This window comes from Sphaeramia orbicularis, chromosome 4 (assembly GCF_902148855.1).
Source record: "Sphaeramia orbicularis chromosome 4, fSphaOr1.1, whole genome shotgun sequence".
In the NCBI taxonomy this organism is placed as follows: Eukaryota; Metazoa; Chordata; class Actinopteri; order Kurtiformes; family Apogonidae; genus Sphaeramia; species Sphaeramia orbicularis.
In genome coordinates this window covers 25,707,459-25,728,866 of record NC_043960.1, presented here as the reverse complement: position 1 = coordinate 25,728,866, position 21,408 = coordinate 25,707,459, and the positions used below count along the sequence as shown (strand labels likewise).

The 21,408-nt window shown below is 35.9% G+C and overlaps 1 protein-coding gene across 1 annotated transcript in view; it reads left to right on the top strand.

The window, feature by feature from the left end:
• nlgn1 (neuroligin 1) overlaps positions 1-21,408 on the top strand; it is a 935,889-nt gene that overhangs the window by 376,511 nt on the left and 537,970 nt on the right. The window contains exon 4 of the mRNA XM_030132665.1: positions 11,741-11,893. Coding sequence (XP_029988525.1) covers positions 11,741-11,893 — 153 coding nt within the window. The remainder of the gene's footprint in view (positions 1-11,740; positions 11,894-21,408) is intronic.

Sequence of the window (21,408 nt, the reverse complement as noted above, 5' to 3'; positions counted from 1 at the left end):
GAATTGTTGAATCACTACAAGATTGCATCTCATTTTTGTTCATCTGAAAGTATGCTTTCATCTCGCTGCTAGCTGCGAGGAAAACCCTCGGAGGGCGGTTGGATATTGAAGTTACCTTAAATGAACAAGAAATAAAAGGCGACATTGATCTTCAAACAATTGTGTAAACATTGCATCTTCCAGTAATCACCCCAAAAAGACCATTACCTCACTCCATGAAGAAGTTTGATGAAATGAGATGAAATTTACCATCAGCTGAATGAGGATTAATTGATAGGTTAGTTGAATGAATAGAGACTGGAGTTTGGAGGCTTTTTTGGCTCGACGTCTTGCAGCGGCGGCCAACGGAGGATGCCAGGAAACCATACTGAGAGCGAGCTGGATTGCATAAACTCAAAAACCTCAAGGTACAACGTGTTCAGTACACACTTGGGCTTGTTTCCGCCAGTAAATCCAGGTAAATTCAAATAAATCCATCAAATTCTCAAACACTGCCAAGGCAGCTTTATCCTCACCTCACCTCCTCATTTTTGCTGACCTTCAGAGCTGAACAAAAAGACAGTTACAACAAATGCATCTGGCTGCAGCAGAAATTAATTTAGATGTTTATGTGATATCTGAGAATGCACATTATACACAATACACATTATACTATACACCATATAGCAGCTGAAGTATCATAACCCTGCGGTATCCGGGTGCGCCTTTTAGGCACACTTTGCACTTTGTGTTAAAAAACTTCATATTATTTTTCACAGTTTAAATAAGGTTAGAATTCAAAAGTTGTTCATTTTTGCATGATCTTTAAAATTCTGGCCACCAACTAAAATGTGCACATTGTAAACAAAAGAAAATTACGAGACTAGCATCTGTCTGCCAAGTGTGCCTAAAACGCACTATTTCCTCCATTTGATTTGTATGATTAGGGCTGGCCTTGATTTACAAAAACAAAAACAAATTAGAGCAGAAAAATAAATCAATATATAATATTTAATAGTTTGATTTATAGGTGTGCCTTTTATGCACACTTGGTGACAGATGCTAGTATTTTTGAACATTTGACCTAGCGCCAAAAATAATAATGCAAATTAATCGATGTTGGAGTGAATCATTAACATATGCCAGGCTGCAAAAATCAGATCATATGTAATCCACTTTTTATGTAGTATATTGAAAAAAAAAAAAAAATTGTGTGTTTTTTGCATCCAAAAAATGGTTTGTTTACATTACAAACATGGCATTTAAAGGGTTAAAAAAAAAAAAAAAAGTGACAATCATTGAGTATTTGGTATTTTTATTTACGGCTCAAGTTGATGAAATAGAAAAAAAAAATGTAAAAGAATTAAAAACAAACGATATGATTTTTTTTTTTTTTGGACATTTTTCCACAAGTGTGCAAAAAAGGCACACTTGGTGCTTAGTAAGGGCCTTGCTGGACGGGATACCACAGGGTTAAGTGAACATATTCTCCTGAGACCGAGCAATGTTTTTTTTGTCCTCTGTAGGGAACAAGAGTTTCATAGCTTTATCGGAAAAACTAAGCAAAACAAAACGAAACAAAAAACGCTGTCCGCTGCAAAGGACATTCCATAAAATTTTTTAAAATGCATCTGAAAACATTGTTGCATAGTGCTGTTTCCAATAAAGGCAACTATTTAATATTTTAAAAAAGCCAAAACTTGTACTTCCCTGGGTCTCAGGAGGATACATGATAATACAATGGAAAATGTTTGCTTGCAAGATTAAGAAGACATGGCTAGATATGTAGGATTTTTATCAAAAAAATAAATATGAAAAAAAATTGTTGAGGGTTATCATATCAAAAACTGAGAGAATGTGGAGGAAAAAGTGACATTTTCAGTAAAATCGATCATTAATTGAACATAAAAAATAAATAAATAAATAAATATGATAGTTGTTGATATATTAAGAATATGCAAGTACAAAAAAAAAAATACGTTATGTAAAGCAAATATATCATTCACATTAAAAGAAAATAAGAACACAAAGAGATAATGATGAAAAAACATCAAATACAGAAATGATTTCACTAAAACTCTAATAAATGATGAAGCAGAGTAATAAAAAGGAAAGGAAAAATAAGAAAATGGTGCATTTATTAATAGGAGGTGATTCAGTTGAGTCGTCCTCATCAACAACATCATTGTCCAATTCTAGCTTCTTGACTTATTGCGGAAGTTAGCATCACCGTGATAGTTACTTCCCCCATCGACTGCATCCTGACCATTATGGTTTTTCCATTGTCAGTCATCCTCATTCATGTGGCTGCCACCCATCATTACCATGACTGACATCTTCTTCATCATATTTACTGGGAGTATCATCACCACCAACATGTAGTATATCATCATAATCCTCTTCACACACATGGCCGCCACCACCATTATCTTTTAAGTGTCATCATTACTTGTTCCCATCTTAATAACCTTAACTATCAAGGCTGAAATCACCATCATAATGATATTCACCATGATAGCTGTTATGATCAGTATTATTTAAGCCGACATGTCACCATTATCTGCATTATCCTTGATGTTTTAAACCAATTTGTTAAGGTCTCGCATCCGGTTAATGGTGAAATTCAACAGTCTCAAGGGGCAAGGACCTTGGCTTCAAAATTAAGCCTTTGTAAAACTGCTATATGTTAAAATTGTAGTACCACTGATGACTGCTGGGATTGGCTCAATTTGGCTCCAGAAAACCCAAGCTTCCTTTGACTTACCTTTAACTTCTCTCTAAAAAAACTAAGTCATGTTTTTTTCTCTTTTACAGTACTCATTTCAGTCTCATGGATTATAGTAGAACCCTCTGATACGAGTTCAGGTGGTACATCTTTAATGTTGTTCCTCTGTTAATCAGAACCCGTATTCCTAAAGATTCTGAGAATCCTCTCACAGAGCTCCTAACTTCACCTAAAAATTCCTAGCAAGGAGTCTTAGCTTAGGAGTGATTCCAGAACACTCTCAGAGAACTATGAGCAAGGAATGGACAGAAATTCTTATCTTAGTGAGGAGATGTGGTTGACCCCTGTTGTAGGTATGAGTTGTCATTTCAAATGCTGTGATTGGTTGATCCTAAAAGCTAGAAAAAAAATATACTTTTGGTGATAATGGGCAATGGATGGACCCTCAAATCGATAAACTTAATCATAGAATCTAATCTTATGAAGACTGTGTAATTGTAAATAATATTTCACATAAAAGAAAATATCTGTTAAATGAATAGTAAGCCATACTTTAAAATTATCCTACAAAATGTGTGAAAAAACTCAGGTCCACTTGCACAGTATTCACATAGTGATAGTTATATTTACAGGGGTTGGACAAAATAATGGAAACACCTTAAAACGTCAACAAAACATAATTTAATATGGTGTAGGTCCGCCTTTTGCGGCAATTACAGCCTCAATTCTTCGAGGTATTGATTCATACAACTTGTGAATTGTTTCCAAAGGAATTTTAAGCCATTCTTCAGTTAGAATACCCTCCAACTCTTTTAGAGACGATGGCGGTGGAAATCGACGTCTTACTTGAATCTCTAAAACTGACCATAAATGCTCAATAATGTTGAGGTCTGGGGACTGTGCCGGCCATACGAGATACTCAACTTCATTAGAATGTTCCTCATGCCATTCTTTAACAATTCTAGCTGTATGGATTGGGGCATTATCATCTTGAGGTGAAGGTGTTTCCATTATTTTGTCCAACCCCTGTATTTGCTCATCTTAATTGGTATGCTGGTAATTTTTGCACTTTCAACTTTCAACATTTCAACTCAATTTGGCATTAACGAGGGTGAAATGGCTCAGCTTTCATCAGTGTCTGTGATCGCTGACCGGCCTATTAGAGGAAGTGTTGTGATGACTTTCATTTTGGGTGGTGTTGCATTATGGTGTTGGGTCGGAGAAGTAAGTGCATGATTCCTGCACGATCCAGTCTGTAGCGTTTAATCAATTCACTGTCATCCAGTGTTTGGAGAATATCCCTCCTGCCTCTTCTGTCGGCCATTTTGTCCTCTGCTTAGGGAACTCCTAAGCCCCTTAAAAGTCCTCTTCCCTGTTCTTGACAGATCTCACCTTAGGAGCTCTCTTAAAGGCTAGGATTCTTTAGGAATAGCTTTTATCTTTACTAGGATCTACTCTTCATTTTTAGGGGAAATTCTAAGAAAACATCATGATTCTAAGAATTTTCTTGGAATTTGGTCACTAGGAGCAACTCGTTGCACTAAGAATCTTCAGGAATATGGGCCCAGATCTTTATGTCTGCTGTATATGGCAGTACACTTATCTGCTAAAGCGGGGTACACACATAAGGATGTTCTAAATCTGTTACAGACCCCACGCATGAAGATAAAAAGTCAGGCATTGAACAGTTTTGATCATACTGTGTATGGTGTGCTCCGATAATCTCAACACAACACACCACGCCACACAAATAACGATTCTGTCCCACCACCGATCTAGAATCTAGTCCTCCAAGCCAGAAATCTCATGTGATTAAATGTGATCTAACAAAAACGAAGAAGAAGAAACATAGCAACAACCGGAAAAAGTAACATGGAAGAGGACATGTGAGAGGAGGGAATGATGGTGTTCTTGGGTACGACTTGGCGGAGACGTTGAATAGACATTCTTGGGCTTCCCACAGCTCCACAAGCTGGTCCTCCATTTCTGAGGTCCACCAAACTTTATGTTTCAGGTCGGCCATGCTTGTTTTTATTTACAGCTGTCAGGTCACTTCTTGATTGGCTACGTTCCATTCCACGTCACAATTCACGGAGTCATGACTCGTGAGTTGTCGGCTTTCCCCACACACGAATATTTTTGGTTGTAAATATTGAACAAGTTTAATATTTATGATTGTTGGCCCGACCCGTTTTGGAGCCGATTCTCAGGATAAATTCACTCTTAACACACCTCAGACCACAGGATAATCTTATAGGATAATCTTATAAGACATAAAATAATCTGGCATTTGCCGTTCCTTGGTCGGGAAGGGGGAAAATCGGGACAAAAACAGCCTGATTATCTTTATGTGTGTACCCCGCTTAAGTTGGACTTTTCTTCTGAAAAATTTAGACTGTAGCTATATTAATATGTTCCACTAACAAGACTGTACAATGACTTTGCTTTGCAATTGTTGATTAACTTTACCATTTTTACCAAGTCAGTAAGGTAGCACTTAGCATTAGCTACCATAGTTCCGCCTCCATTTATCCAAATATGGCCACTCCAAAAAGCCAACTCAGCAACACCTACTACTGACCTCAAAACTGCAATTCAGAAACCAACAGATGCCATCACTAGTTGCTTTTCCATTAGACATCTGCGCAAAACTTTACCAATATTTACTAAATGTCGAAAAAACAGAAGTGTGTAATGTCGGTTTTTCCATTAAATCACAAATGCGATGATTTGTTTATTTTTTACGAGATGACACGAGAAGTCATTCCATAAACATGGCGACGAACATAAATATAGTGTTGATTTACAGATATATTCATTATTATTATATATTACCCCTGTATCTCGGACTAAATAAGAAAAACGATTGGGTTTCCTGGTGTGTCCACACATACCGTGACATGTTTCTTCTTCTTCGCTTGTTGCAACATACGTCAACATCTGTTTCGTTAATTCGCCTGACTAGTTGTGAAAAAAGGTCTTTCCATTGCAGTTTTGCGTGATATACCATTTGCGCTACACCTGAAAAATCACCTCTTGCGAATGCAAAATCTTTTAATCGAAAAATGAGACTTTTGGCGGAATTGTCGTTTTTCCATTAGGTAAATTTTTAAGTGCAAATCATATTTGCGCAATTTGAGGGTCAATGGAAGAGCGACTACAGTTCCTCCATAAACTAATTATATACAGTCTATGAATACTCTATGTAACAATCTATTGCTGTTTTATGCCCAATTCCAACCAAATTACCAATAACATTTTAATTCACATTTGTAATAGTCTGATTTTCATGCTAAAAGGAGAATAATACACAGATAGCTGCTAAAAAGTGTAAAATAAACCCCTTCTGCATCGTTCAAGATTCTTCACCATGTTGGGCTTCATATATAATCGCTTACTTTACATTCTCCCTTACCAAACTGTCATAATCATCATTATCATTAACAGCATTATCACTGTCATGGTGAATTGTTTTATCTTTATGACATACCATGCTGCCATCATCATCTATATCATCTGTACTATGATCATCACAAACATCATTTATGTCATTACCAACATCACCACTGTGTCATCAGTAGAGTTGTCATGATTTGGCCTCATATCATATCATATCATATCATATCATATCATATCATATCATATCATATCATATCATATCATATCATATCATCCCTATGTCTGTAGAAACCAGCAATATTATTTTCAACACCCCCACCAGCATCTGCATTATCACATCAACATTGTCATGACACATTCACCCTTGCCAGTACAATTGTTAATGTCTATCATTTGTTCATTTGTCTCCTCCTTACACATGTCTCACCACATGCAAACACCGACACATTGTAGTGACGATCCCCTGACCTTATTTGTCAGGAGTTTCTGGAAGCCTTCCAGAGGAGAGTTATGACGTGCTGCTACATTGTAATCAGTGCCTGCTGTGACAGAAGAAGAACAAAAAAAAAAAAAAAAAAACCCACAACACTCACACAATGCTACAAAGGACATATAATGACAAAAGTGACGCAATGAGCACTGAGAGAAAGTGAGGAAAGGAGGAGCATAACACTGAGTCACTCACACATAAATACAGCTGCGTTTTACCTCGGTGTGCCACATTTTAATTTCCTGCCAGAAATGCGGTTTCTTTAGCCCATTTCCTTTTGCCATTTGACTTTTTCTACACCTGGATCTATTTTATATTCTCTGTGGGAACATATTTTAATATTAAGGCCCTCTTCTAAATTTCTCCCCTGTACTCAAAACATAAAATAAATCTGTCAAATTTATGGTTGGTTCACCGTACGTTAACAGACACTTTTTGCACACATGTAAAAGCATAATTCAGCTACCTTATTTTCCCTTAGATGTTTACATTATTCCGTCAAGCCTCTAGATCTGGAGTACTTAAAACACATATCACAGAAAACTTTCTTTTTGCCTTTGTTACTCCCCTTTACAAATGAAGATCTTTTTAGTCTCATGTCTCAAAGGTATGACTTCCCTGTTTTCTTGCTTGGTTAATTTTTAATTCCCCATAGACTCGCTGATCTCTCTCTGGACCTGAGTCCCTGAGTGCTAAAACATCAGTGGGATAAACGATGTGCGCCGCCGCATGTACTGATGGAGATAGTTAGCAAGCAAGATGAAACGCTTCATCTCTGGGATACAGAAGATGAAAGTAAAACCTTGTTTTGAACGGGGGTTGCTGTATGTTGTTAGATCTCTGAGTCTTCTCATCCTTTTTTTTTTTTTTTTTTTTTTTACTCACAACCCAGCCCAGATTTGATATACAGTACGTCAAGAGATACAAATTTACAATACAGAATCCCATATTTCACCTTCAGCCAAATGTAACACTTTTTAACATGGATCACTCTGCAGGTAACTCCAGATCATTTTCTCTTCATATTGATCTAAAGTATGTGTCATTAGACTCATATCACACATCTGAGCCATGGACTCATGGTCTCAAACCTGTGAACCTTATTTCTTGTCTTACAGTCAATGGCAAAAGACAAGTAATTTTCTAGGTCCTTTGACGTTCATTATTCATTCATTCATTCATTTTCTGAACCTGCTTCATCCTCACTAGCGTCACAGGGTCGCTTGGAGCCTATCCCAGCTACTTATGGGCAAAGGCGGGGTACACCCTGTACGAGCTGCCAGTTCATCGAAGGGCTGACATATAGAGACAAACAATCACTCTCACATTCACACCTATGGACAATTTAGATTAACCGATTAACCTATCAGTGCATGTCTTTGGATGGTGGGAGGAGGCCGGAGTACCTGGCGAGAACCCATGCAGACACGGGATAGAACATACAAACTCTACACAGAAAGGTCCCACCCCCATCGATTGGTGTTGGAATCGAACCCAGGACCTTCTCACTGTGAGGCATGAGTGCTAGATACTGCACCACCGTGTTCATTATTCTGAACGTATAATGTTGCAGTACTGTATCCTTGAGTCCATAAGTCACTTTCTGCTGTCATTCTACCACAGAGTAATTTATTGGATTGAGAATTTTTGCGCTAGCTAATGTTAGACTGTCCAGTTAGTAATGTTAGCTCCCACTACATCTTCCAAACTGGATCTTAGTGGATCCTACTGATATGAAATATGGCTTTCCTGAGGTGTTTCACATCTTCACACCTCTAAATATGAACTAATCCTGAATCCGATATGATTAGTTGTTTCTTAGTTGTAAGGTCAGGCTGCATGTCATGGTATGAAGATGCTCCGTAAATGGTTGAAAGTACATACAGGGTGGGGAAGCAAAATTTACAAGGAACATTTAGTTATTTTTTTCTCAGCAGGCACTACGTCAATTGTTTTGAAACCAAACATATATTGATGTCATAATCATACCTAACACTATTATCCATACCTTTTCAGAAACTTTTGCCCATATGAGTAATCAGGAAAGCAAACGTCAAAGAGTGTGTGATTTGCTGAATGCACTCGTCACACCAAAGGAGATTTCAAAAATAGTTGGAGTGTCCATAAAGACTGTTTATAATGTAAAGAAGAGAATGACAATGAGCAAAACTATTACGAGAAAGTCTGGAAGTGGAGGAAGCAACAAAAAACGTACCAAAGCTTTTATTAAAGCTCTCAAATCCAAAATTCTAAAGGATCCAACCAAATCCATGAGAAAAATGGCAATTGAACTTGAGGTAGACAACAAGACCATTAGAAATGCAGTAAAATATGACTTGAAGATTTAAATTCTCATGACTTTCAATAAACTAATTGGTCATACACTGTCTTTCAATCCCTATATCTATATGTCTATATCTATATATCTATATATCTACCCATATATATATATATATATATATATAGGGTGGGGAAGCAAAATTTACAATATTTTGAGGCAGGGATTGAAAGACAGTGTATGACCAATTAGTTTATTGAAAGTCATGAGAATTTATTTGCCACAAGAAAATTTCCATAATAGAAAATGTTTTTATTCTGTGTCCTCCTTTCTCAATAACTGCCTTCACACGCTTCCTGAAACTTGCGCAAGTGTTCCTCAAATATTCGGGTGACAACTTCTCCCATTCTTCTTTAATAGTATCTTCCAGACTTTCTGGTAATAGTTTTGCTCATAGTCATTCTCTTCTTTCCATTCTAAACAGTCTTTATGGACACTCCAACTATTTTTGAAATCTCCTTTGGTGTGACGAGTGCATTCAGCAAATCACACACTCTTTGACGTTTGCTTTCCTGATTACTCATATGGGCAAAAGTTTCTGAAAAAGTATGGATAATAGTGTTAGGTATGATTATGACGTCAATATATGTTTGGTTTCAAAACAATTGACGTAGTGCCTGCTGAGAAAAAACAAGTAAATGTTCATTGTAAATTTTGCTTCCCCACCCTGTATATATCCTATAAGCACTTATCGGTTATATGTGTATAGATGCACTTACAGACACAAATAGTTTAGGGACAAGATGTCTACGAACTTTGGGATGCAGATCTTATCTCCATCGTATCTGTAGTTTCAGACAGAGGACAGAATATGAGGTTGAGTGTACAGACAGCAGCACAAATATGACCTGAAGCCTGACCTCTGAACTAAGACATGGCTGAAGTAGCTAACTAAAAAACCACATGACAGCATCGGCTAGACAGATCCTCCTATGCTCTTGTTAGTGTAAATCAGTGGTTCACAACTTTTTTTGAACAAACGTCCCTTTACATCATCATGACCGTCCTACCCCCCCCCACACACACACACACACACACCCCCGAAAAAAAATTGCGAGGCTGACCGTGATAGTGCTCCGTAGGTAACAACCCCGTTACCTCATCATTATCTCTTCTAGTCGCATACAATATCCTTTCCGAAACAAGTTGTCAAGCGGGGCTGAGTATGATGGACCTTATATACATACAATAGGTAGTGTGACCGGGGGGTTACACATGACAGACGTTACCACCGAATAGGAAAACTCGACATTGACATAACACACTGCTTGATATTGATACTTCGACAGACTAATGCCCCCCATTTCAGTCTCAGCGCCCCCCTCTCAGCTTTCTCGTTCCAAACGTCCCCCAAAAGTGTCCCAACGCTTCTTCACCATGACTGCAGTAGAGCTATCGATTCATTTTTTCAGTCCCAGAGGTTGAAACTTGATTTAGATGCCCTAAAACAACCCCGAAGTAATGCTAACAATAAGAAGTGCGATGAACCCTTCAGAAGAGCGAGACAAAAAAAAAAAAAAGAAGAAGAATCTGATGTTTATTGCCAAGAGTTCCCCATAAACATTTTGTTTCAAGTGTCAAACGTTCAATAATCTAAGAGTGAATTGCAGCCCTCAGGGATTATAGCATCCATAAGCATGCCAACTATGCCATAAAGTTACCATCGCAGAAAAAAAGAAGAAAATAAATACATCTCTGAAACTGTCTTCCAACTTAATTGCCAAGCAGATTCCTTTTTTTTTTTTTTTTTTTTCCACAAAGCAGCCATCCATGCAAGGATCTGCAACGTTAGCTACATGCTGACACATAAACTCACGGAAAAGAGCAAGCATTTCTCTGACGGTGAAGCCTTTGAAAGACTGTACATATTTAATAAGGTAATGAGATTCACCAGTAACCTGCTGCGGTGCACACTTTAAACTAAAATGAAAGCCTTTATTCGTGTCATCTCTACATCATAAAATCATTCGGTTGTAAAGACGTAAACACCTTGTAACAGAGGTCTACTTGACAAACATCTGGATGTGTTTCATGTGTCCATTCAGTTTGTTCATATTTGTTATCTAAGTCATAAAATATATTTCCCATCACTGAAATATATGATAATAAAAAAAAAAAAAATCTGTTCTTTCTCTTTTTGTTGCTGTTTAATTATGACAACCAATGTCTCTGCAATTACACAAATAACAGAGCGCTAATAAAAATCCTTCAAGATCATCAAAGACAAGAGTCATTAGTGTTTAATTAAGATCCGCAAACATTTCCTTCCCTCTAAACAACTCTGAACTGCTTATCTGAGTTCAGTTTAAAAGTTTCAATAAAGCGCTGCGTTTTCATAAAAATGTCAAACCCAATATGCCATTTTTTATTAGATTTTTTTTCCTTCCGATTAATTGTACAACCTCAACATAATATGACAGTTTGGATTGCCACTGTTGCATGTTGACAGTCAATTGCCTACAGGAAAATTAAAAGTCACCACATCAAAAATCCAGTTTCATTAACACCTATATGAAATAAAAAAAAAAAAAAAAAAAAAAAAAGTATTTTTCAATCACAGCAAACATGTCACGGCCTTCAAATGGGTAAATGAATGGTTTGACGCTTCAAACTAACAAGGTCTCCACATTAAAAAGAAGCCAGTGTGCCTAAAAAAAAAAAAAAGAAAAAGTTAAAAAAAAAAATAATAAAGAGGTGGCCAAAAGCCCCCTAAAGAACTGAAATTGCATCTCTGGCTGTCATCTTCAATCTGTCATCTAATCAGTCGCTCTGCCTTCTCCACCACCTCCTCCTCCCCCCTTTCCTCCAGACATCAGGGAGAGTGGAAGCCCCAAGCCGGTGATGGTTTTCATCCACGGGGGCTCCTACATGGAAGGAACTGGGAACATGTTTGACGGCAGCATCTTGGCCAGCTATGGGAATGTGATTGTGATAACTGTCAACTACAGACTGGGCGTCCTAGGTAAGGATCCGACAACTACCGCTGTCACTCTATATGTACTTTGACTTCTTTCCGTCTTTATTCTTCTCGTCTCGTCTTTCCGTTCCTTCTCACTTGCTTCCTTTTCTTTGTCATGACTCGATGTGCTGGTGCTGATGGAAAGCCGAGTCTTGCCGAGAAACAGTGGTTTCTTAACAGGGCCGTGTTTTGTCAGACTTCAATCCTGGTCCTAGACATGAGTCGATGACCTAGAGGAATTTTAGTTGGGTTGTTTCTGGATGTTGCGCGCCCTAACTTTGGTGGATAGAGTTCTTTGTATGTTTTGTTTGTTTCTTTTTGACTTTCCGTTCTGCTTGATCTAATGGTACCCTGGAAAGAGCTGAGGTTTATGTTAATGGTGAAGCTACACTAAGTCATTCAAGACAAATGGTGATGGTTTCTTGTTGGTTCTGGTCTGGTCCTGGGATTCTAAAAATCTTTGTTGTGTCAGGTTGGATCTCCACCTAGTATCGATGTGCTCTATGGTGCAGAACTAAACTTTAGTTTAATGTTAATGCTACTAAATCTGTTATGTTATAGTCAAAGGCTAATGGTTTCTTGCCAGCTAACATAGGGTTCCTTGGTCTGGTCCAGAAGGATCTGAGGTGGTTTATTTGAGTTTGTCTCCCAAATTCTTTCAGATTGTATCTCTGGTTGATTTCTCTTCTTTCTTTCTTTATGTTTTGGTTGTTCATTGTGCTGATGTTGAGGTGTTTTACACAAACTTATCTTTGGTTTCCCATTGGGTTCTTTATTCCAATTGTCAGATTTGAGTTCATCCTAAATAAGAGCAGATGATCAAGAATAATCCCATCTGTGTTACTCTTTTTTTTTTTTTTTTTTTCCAGAACATTTTGGGCTTGAGTTCCATCCTCACCTCATTTATGTTCTTCCTCTCTGTGTCCTTCTTTATGTTTTGGTGATTCATTGTGCTGACGTTGGTGGTATTCTCAGAATTAATCTCTGGGTCAATAGTTTCTCATTGATTCCCCATTTTGTTCCTTGCTCTGTTTGTCAGATTATAATACTGGGCCTAGATAAGAGTTGGTGTTCCAGAAGATTTCAAAGCTTCTCTGTTGTTTATTGAGGCATTTTGTTTTGCTACTATTGACTGACTTTGCACCTCTGCCTGATATCTGGTGTTACGCTTTGCATTCCTAACTCTTTATGCTGCGTTTTTAGTTTTTGGTGCTGTTTTTGCCAATCCGGGAATGAATTTATGAGGTTTTGACTATTTTTTCTACTCTGTTGCATGAAAAGCAAAAGCCAAAGTAATCTTTATAGAGGAGCATTTAATCTTCAATCAAACACAATACTGGATCTAGATTTTTTTTTTTTTTCGTTGCTAACTCTTTCAGTAACATCAGTTCAATTTGCCAACATAAATTACATTTTCTCTCACTGTTTTTCATTTCTAATTCTGTTCTTATTTGGTTAGGCTATGTTCTTCTTTGTCGATGCTGTTTTTGTCAATCTGGGCCTGAATCTGGGAGATTTTGGTCTTCGTTTTACTGTGTTGCACACAACAGTGTTTGCAAGGTCAAAAGGAAAGTAGACTTTATAACCTAGTATTTAATCACTTATATATTTTCACCATCTGTTTGGCAGATTTTAATACATATTCTTGCTAGAAGTTGATTTTTCAAAAAGATTTCTAGTTCCTCTGTTATTCATTCTGATGTTTTCCCTCAGTAACATCCATTCAGTTTGCATCTATACCTGATATCTTCCCTAGCTTTTATTATTATCATTATTATTATTATTATTATTATTATTATTATTATTATTATTATTATTATTATTATTTCTAATTCTGTTGCCATTTGTCACATGCTTCTTTGTTGTTGCTGTTTTTGTTGATCTGGGATTGACTCTTGGAGGTTTTGGGTATCATTGCATGAGATTGTATTTGTAAGGTCAAAGGCAAAGCAGATTTGATATTATAATACATAATCTTCAATTGGACCTTTTCACCATCTGTTGGGAAGATTATCTGCTTATCGACTGCTTTCTGATCTTCGGTTGGTTAATGTAATGGCTAATGCAACAGCGATGTTTAACATGAATACTGCGTTTTCACACCATATTGCTTGCTGTTTTTTCTGTTCTGTGACGTACATGTGTTGAAATTGGCGCTTTTTTTTTTTTTTTTTTTAATTTTAAGTTGACAACACCCTTTTGGATTTTTAATGCGTCTCCTGTTGCCTCCCTCATATCTGGTGTCATTTAATCCACTGTGGCGCTGTCTCCTCTAATTTGGACTCAATCCTTCCTTTTTTTTTTTTCTTTCTCTCTTTCCTATCTCTGCTTCCATCCTCCTCAATTTCATCTCCCCTCATCAGTGTAATTCCTAATTCCTCTCCCTTGTGTTCGGATGTCACTGCTTTACCCAGAGGGCAGGTATATATTGCGACACATGATGGAAACAAAGGTTCACTGCCTCTGTTCCTAAATGAGATTATGCTGTCATTTGTTTGGGTTGAAGGTACAGATTTCATTTACATGTTGTCGTGGTTACTTGTATTTTTTCCCCCCTTCCTTATTAAAGCTTACGAGAAAATATATAGGCAAATATCCGCCTTTCGCTCAACTAAAATACCATTCGTCTGCGTGTGTGTGTGTGCATATATAATATGTGTGTGGTGCCAAAGCAGACAACTGTAAAGGCCTTGAGATTCTTTGAGATGTTGACGGTATAAAACAGAAGTGGGACGTGAGCATTAATGAGCTCTGCAGGTGGTCGTCCTTTTTTCTCTGTTTGCTCATCAGTTATTCAGAACCTCTTTTACATGACTTATTTTTATGTAAACTGCAGGTTCCAACTAGCAGTAAAAAATGTGACGTTTAGCTGTGAGTAGTAATAATTTGCAATAACTTTTCCTGATTTTTTATGAAAGAGAAACTAAAATAGAATCTTGTTCAGACCAAAGACTCAACAAAACTAAGTGAAGGCTTGCATCTACTTGCAAAGTACCATTACAGTTTACCTGAATGTGTTGTTGCATAGCAATGCCTCTCCGCTTTTTTCTGAATTCAGACATAATTTGTAGTTTCTTTCTTTTTCTTTTTTTTTTAACTTCTTTTTATTTAGATTTCACATGTGTAGCCATACAGTGCATTGTAACAAATCATTATATAACAGAAATATATGTATATATATACAGGGTGTCCCATAAGTCTCCATACATAGGAAAAATAAACGTTTCTTGACATAAACCATTTTTATTTATATAATATGCTCTATATGACTGCCATTTTGTCGGGAACACATTTCAATGCGTGTCCTCCACTGCTGAAGAACTATAAAGAAGAAATATAAAGAAGTACATGTTAGAACCATATATGTATGGAATGTATTATGTCTCCTATGTATGGAGACTTATGGGACACCCTGTATATATACATACACATATACAACACATATACATATACACACACACATCTATCTATCTATCTATCTATCTATCTATCTATCTATCTATCTATCTATCTATCTATCTATCTATCTATCTATCTATCTATCTATCTATCTATCTATCTATCTATCTATATACACACACATACAGGGGTTGGACAAAATAATGGAAACACCTTCACCTCAAGATGATAATGCCCCAATCCATACAGCTAGAATTGTTAAAGAATGGCATGAGGAACATTCTAATGAAGTTGAGCATCTCGTATGGCCGGCACAGTCCCCAGACCTCCACATTACTGAGCATTTATGGTCAGTTTTAGAGATTCAAGTAAGACGTCGATTTCCACCGCCATCGTCTCTAAAAGAGTTGGAGGGTATTCTAACTGAAGAATGGCTTAAAATTCCTTTGGAAACAATTCACAAGTTGTATGAATCAATACCTCAGAGAATTGAGGCTGTAATTGCCGCAAAAGGCGGACCTACACCATATTAAATTATATTTTGTTGATTTTTTAAGGTGTTTCCATTATTTTGTCCAACCCCTGCACATCTCAGTCTTAATGGGGGTAGTAGTCCATGGTTGTTTCAAGTCCAAGGCCACAGGGACCAGAATATTCAGGAGAGATCAACATCAGCCATTAAAATACAACATGGTAGAACCTTGACATTCTTTCAGAATCTGAGATAGAACAAAATAGAAATCCACAACAGCAACAACAATAAAAAGCAACAACACTTACATCAAATTAAAATGTGACTTATTGTGGGTCCAGTTGTTCATAAATATTTCTCTTTTCATTTGTAACACTGCAGTGGTATATTCCATGCTGTACTCATCCTGAATTCTGTCCCCTCCATTGGACTATTGTGGGGGGTTGTGGCTTTAACCAGGAGGTTGTTATTACTTTGTTTGCAATTAATAAAAGTATTCTAAGCAGTTTTGTTTGACTGTTTTCCTGAAGATTCTCAGGTATTATGCCCAGTATAAAATGTGATGGTTTTATTGGTAGGTCTATGGACAAACATCCTTTTATTTGTCTTTGAATATTTTTCCAATATTCTGATAATTTTGGACAATCCCAAAATATATGTGTACGGTCTCCTACCAAGCCACAACCCCTCCGTAATTTGTAGTTTCTTACAATGTAAATGAGGTGAGTGATAGTGAGTTGGTCGCCACAATTGTGTTTCTAGAATTAAAACATTAAAAATAGGTCAAGAAAAAAAAAAAAGAATAATCTGAATAAAAAACATGCCATGTCAGACACACACCCGTATGAACACCAATCAGAACAAAGTACACCGAGATAGCATACAATGATGTTTAGCCTCTAAAATAGCAAAAGCAAAAAATAATCATATCAATTGTAAAATGTAATAAAAACAGCTCCAGTGGAAAAAAAAAAAAAAAATAGGACAAGAATTCCGTCCAAGCAATTTTGTTATTTAGCATAGTTAATATAACAGGATAAACAAAATAAAGGCCAAAGCTAATCATTATCAGTCAACCTGTTGATCATTTACTCGCTGAGTCGAACAGCTGTTTGGTAGTACATTTTTTGCTGTCAGTAAATAACTTCATCAGGTATTTTTCGTGATCCAGAATGCAATGTTATTGACTTCTACACAGTCACAGAAGAGGAAAGATATTAAAAATGTCCACATGGGCTACGTTCAGATTGCAGACAAATGTGGCTGAAATTGGATTTTTTTGGCCACAGCCGACCTGTATCCGATCTGTTAAAGACAGTTTGAACCACACAAATCCGATTTTTTTTCAAATCCGACCCAGGCCACTTTCAAATATGGTCCTAAATCCAATATGTATCCAATATTTTGCAATGTGATTTGCGTTTGAACAGCCAGGTTGCATTTATCTGACCCTTACGTCATTGAAATGCGACAAACGTCACAATTCTGAGGAGAAATGACGGGAAAAACATACTTCTGTCAATGCAGTGCGTGCCTGTGTGGTCACGTATTATGTCAGGACCTCTTTTGCACAGGGTCGCATTCAGTTCATACTCAAAACTGAAAGAAGTTGCATTTAATGTGTAATATGAACAAGCACAAAAAAATCACTCTAATTTCACCAAAAAAATCCAAATTGTGCAATAAGACCTGCTGTCTGAACATCGCCATAGTTTGCAGATCATTTAATACTGTTACTATTGCATTTCTGAGTCAGAGGTAAGAACATACACACTGAGAAAAAAAAAAAAAAAAAAATCTGAACTGCCCGTCTAACACCATCCACTAGCAATTTTACAAATTTAGTTGCAGGTGATACAATTCTAACTACTCAAGGCATTTAACTACAACATGTTCTAATAAATACTAATTGTACCCTACAAAATAAAACACCATACAATGTAAAATCAACAAATCCCAGGTAAATAAAACAGTATGAAATACTAAAGCAGCAAAGATAAAAAACAGAAGAAAAACAGTGAATGAAACTGATTTGGAGAAAAAAAAAAAAAAAAAATAGAAGTAGATATGGGATTTTATCTGGTTAAATAAAGGTCTCATTAGAAAAAAACAAAACAAAAAAAAAACAAATCTGAACTGCCCGTCCAACACCATTCACTTGCAATTTTACAAACTTAGTTGCAGGTGATACAATTCTAACTGGTCAAGGCATTTAACTACAACATGTTCTAATAAAATACTAATATTACCCTACAAAATAAAACACCATAAAATGTAAAATCAATAAATCCCAGGCAATTAAAACAGTATGAAATACTAAAGCAGCAAAGATTTAAAAAAAAAAACAAAAAAACAAAAAACAGAAGAAATACAGTGAATGAAACTGAATTGGGGGGAAAAAAATAGAAGTAGACATGGGATTTTATCTGGTTAAATAAAGGTCTCATAAGAAAAAAAAAAAAAAAAAAAAATCTGAACTGCCCGTCCAACACCATCCACTTGCAATTTTACAAACTTAGTTGCAGGTGATACAATTCTAACTGGTCAAGGCATTTAACTACAACATGTTCTAATAAAATACTAATATTACCCTACAAAATAAAACACCATAAAATGTAAAATCAATAAATCCCAGGCAATTAAAACAGTATGAAATACTAAAGCAGCAAAGATAAAAAAAAAAAAAAAAAATCTGAACTGCCCGTCCAACACCATCCACTTGCAATTTTACAAACTTAGTTGCAGGTGATACAATTCTAACTACTCAAGGCATTTAACTACAACATGTTCTAATAAATACTAATAGTACCCTACAAAATAAAACATCATACAATGAAAATCAACAAATCCCAGGCAATTAAAACAGTATGAAATACTAAAGCAGCAAAGATTAAAAAAAAAAAAAAACAAAAACAAAAAAAAAACACAGTAGAAATACAGTGAATGAAACTGAATTGGAAAAAAATAGAAGTAGACAGGGGTTTTATCTGGTTAAATAAAGGTCTCATAAGAAAAAAAAAAAAAAAAATCTGAACTGCCCGTCCAACACCATCCACTTGCAATTTTACAAACTTAGTTGCAGGTGATACAATTCTAACTGGTCAAGGCATTTAACTACAACATGTTCTAATAAAATACTAATATTACCCTACAAAATAAAACACCATAAAATGTAAAATCAATAAATCCCAGGCAATTAAAACAGTATGAAATACTAAAGCAGCAAAGATAAAAAAAAAAAAAAAAAAATCTGAACTGCCCGTCCAACACCATCCACTAGCAATTTTACAAACTTAGTTGCAGGTGATACAATTCTAACTACTCAAGGCATTTAACTACAACATGTTCTAATAAATACTAATAGTACCCTACAAAATGAAACATCATACAATGAGAATCAACAAATCCCAGGCAATTAAAACAGTATGAAATACTAAAGCAGCAAAGATTAAAAAAAAAAAAAACAAAAACAAAAAAAAAACACAGTAGAAATACAGTGAATGAAACTGAATTGGAAAAAAATAGAAGTAGACAGGGGATTTTATCTGGTTAAATAAAGGTCTCATAAGAAAAAAAAAAAAAAAAATCTGAACTGCCCGTCCAACACCATCCACTTGCAATTTTACAAACTTAGTTGCAGGTGATACAATTCTAACTGGTCAAGGCATTTAACTACAACATGTTCTAATAAAATACTAATATTACCCTACAAAATAAAACACCATAAAATGTAAAATCAATAAATCCCAGGCAATTAAAACAGTATGAAATACTAAAGCAGCAAAGATAAAAAAAAAAAAAAAAAATCTGAACTGCCCGTCCAACACCATCCACTTGCAATTTTACAAACTTAGTTGCAGGTGATACAATTCTAACTACTCAAGGCATTTAACTACAACATGTTCTAATAAATACTAATAGTACCCTACAAAATAAAACATCATACAATGAAAATCAACAAATCCCAGGCAATTAAAACAGTATGAAATACTAAAGCAGCAAAGATTAAAAAAAAAAAAAAACAAAAACAAAAAAAAAACACAGTAGAAATACAGTGAATGAAACTGAATTGGAAAAAAATAGAAGTAGACAGGGGTTTTATCTGGTTAAATAAAGGTCTCATAAGAAAAAAAAAAAAAAAAAAATCTGAACTGCCCGTCCAACACCATCCACTTGCAATTTTACAAACTTAGTTGCAGGTGATACAATTCTAACTGGTCAAGGCATTTAACTACAACATGTTCTAATAAAATACTAATATTACCCTACAAAATAAAACACCATAAAATGTAAAATCAATAAATCCCAGGCAATTAAAACAGTATGAAATACTAAAGCAGCAAAGATAAAAAAAAAAAAAAAAAAATCTGAACTGCCCGTCCAACACCATCCACTAGCAATTTTACAAACTTAGTTGCAGGTGATACAATTCTAACTACTCAAGGCATTTAACTACAACATGTTCTAATAAATACTAATAGTACCCTACAAAATGAAACATCATACAATGAGAATCAACAAATCCCAGGCAATTAAAACAGTATGAAATACTAAAGCAGCAAAGATTAAAAAAAAAAAAAACAAAAACAAAAAAAAAAACACAGTAGAAATACAGTGAATGAAACTGAATTGGAAAAAAATAGAAGTAGACAGGGGATTTTATCTGGTTAAATAAAGGTCTCATAAGAAAAAAAAAAAAAAAAAATCTGAACTGCCCGTCCAACACCATCCACTAGCAATTTTACAAACTTAGTTGCAGGTGATACAATTCTAACTGGTCAAGGCATTTAACTACAACATGTTCTAATAAATACTAATAGTACCCTACAAAATAAAACATCATACAATGAAAATCAACAAATCCCAGGCAATTAAAACAGTATGAAATACTAAAGCAGCAAAGATTAAAAAAAAACAAAAACAAAAACAAAAAAAAAACACAGTAGAAATACAGTGAATGAAACTGAATTGGAAAAAAATAGAAGTAGACAGGGGATTTTATCTGGTTAAATAAAGGTCTCATAAGAAAAAAAAAAAAGAAGGATCAAATAATTAGGCTATGCAAATACCAATCTGTACAGGTATGTTTTTAAAGGATTCATCCAATGAGGCACACGTTTCTTCATGTCACAAATCTTTTCCCTGAACAAGGCTTAAATCAGACTGTTCACTTCTGGGAGGCCTGACTGACTGATTCATGGCTTTCAGATAAAAATGTCTGTCAGCCAGTAGCTGGCTAGATGGACAGACAACCCCCCTCAGCAACTTTAAAGCCCTGCCAAAATCACAAAACAGGATATTAAAGTACTCCATCATCTACACTTACCAATCATTCAGTTCTATTCAATACCCACTCAGGGTCAGGAAACGACTGCAGACTATCCCAGTTTGCAAAATGAACACATACCGTACATCTATAGGATAGTGTTGATGCCAACCCGCCGTCCAAACCCTGCATGCGCTCTGGACTCGGGACCTTCATGCTGTGAGGCAGCAGCGGCGAACTCTGAGCCAATTAATACTCAATTTACACAACATGACCTTTTCGATAGGGAAACAATTCAAGCCAGAAACGATTCAAGCCAGAAACATTCTGCGCTGAAGTCTGAAATCCGCAGTCAAACACACTCACATCCCCTAGCAGTTA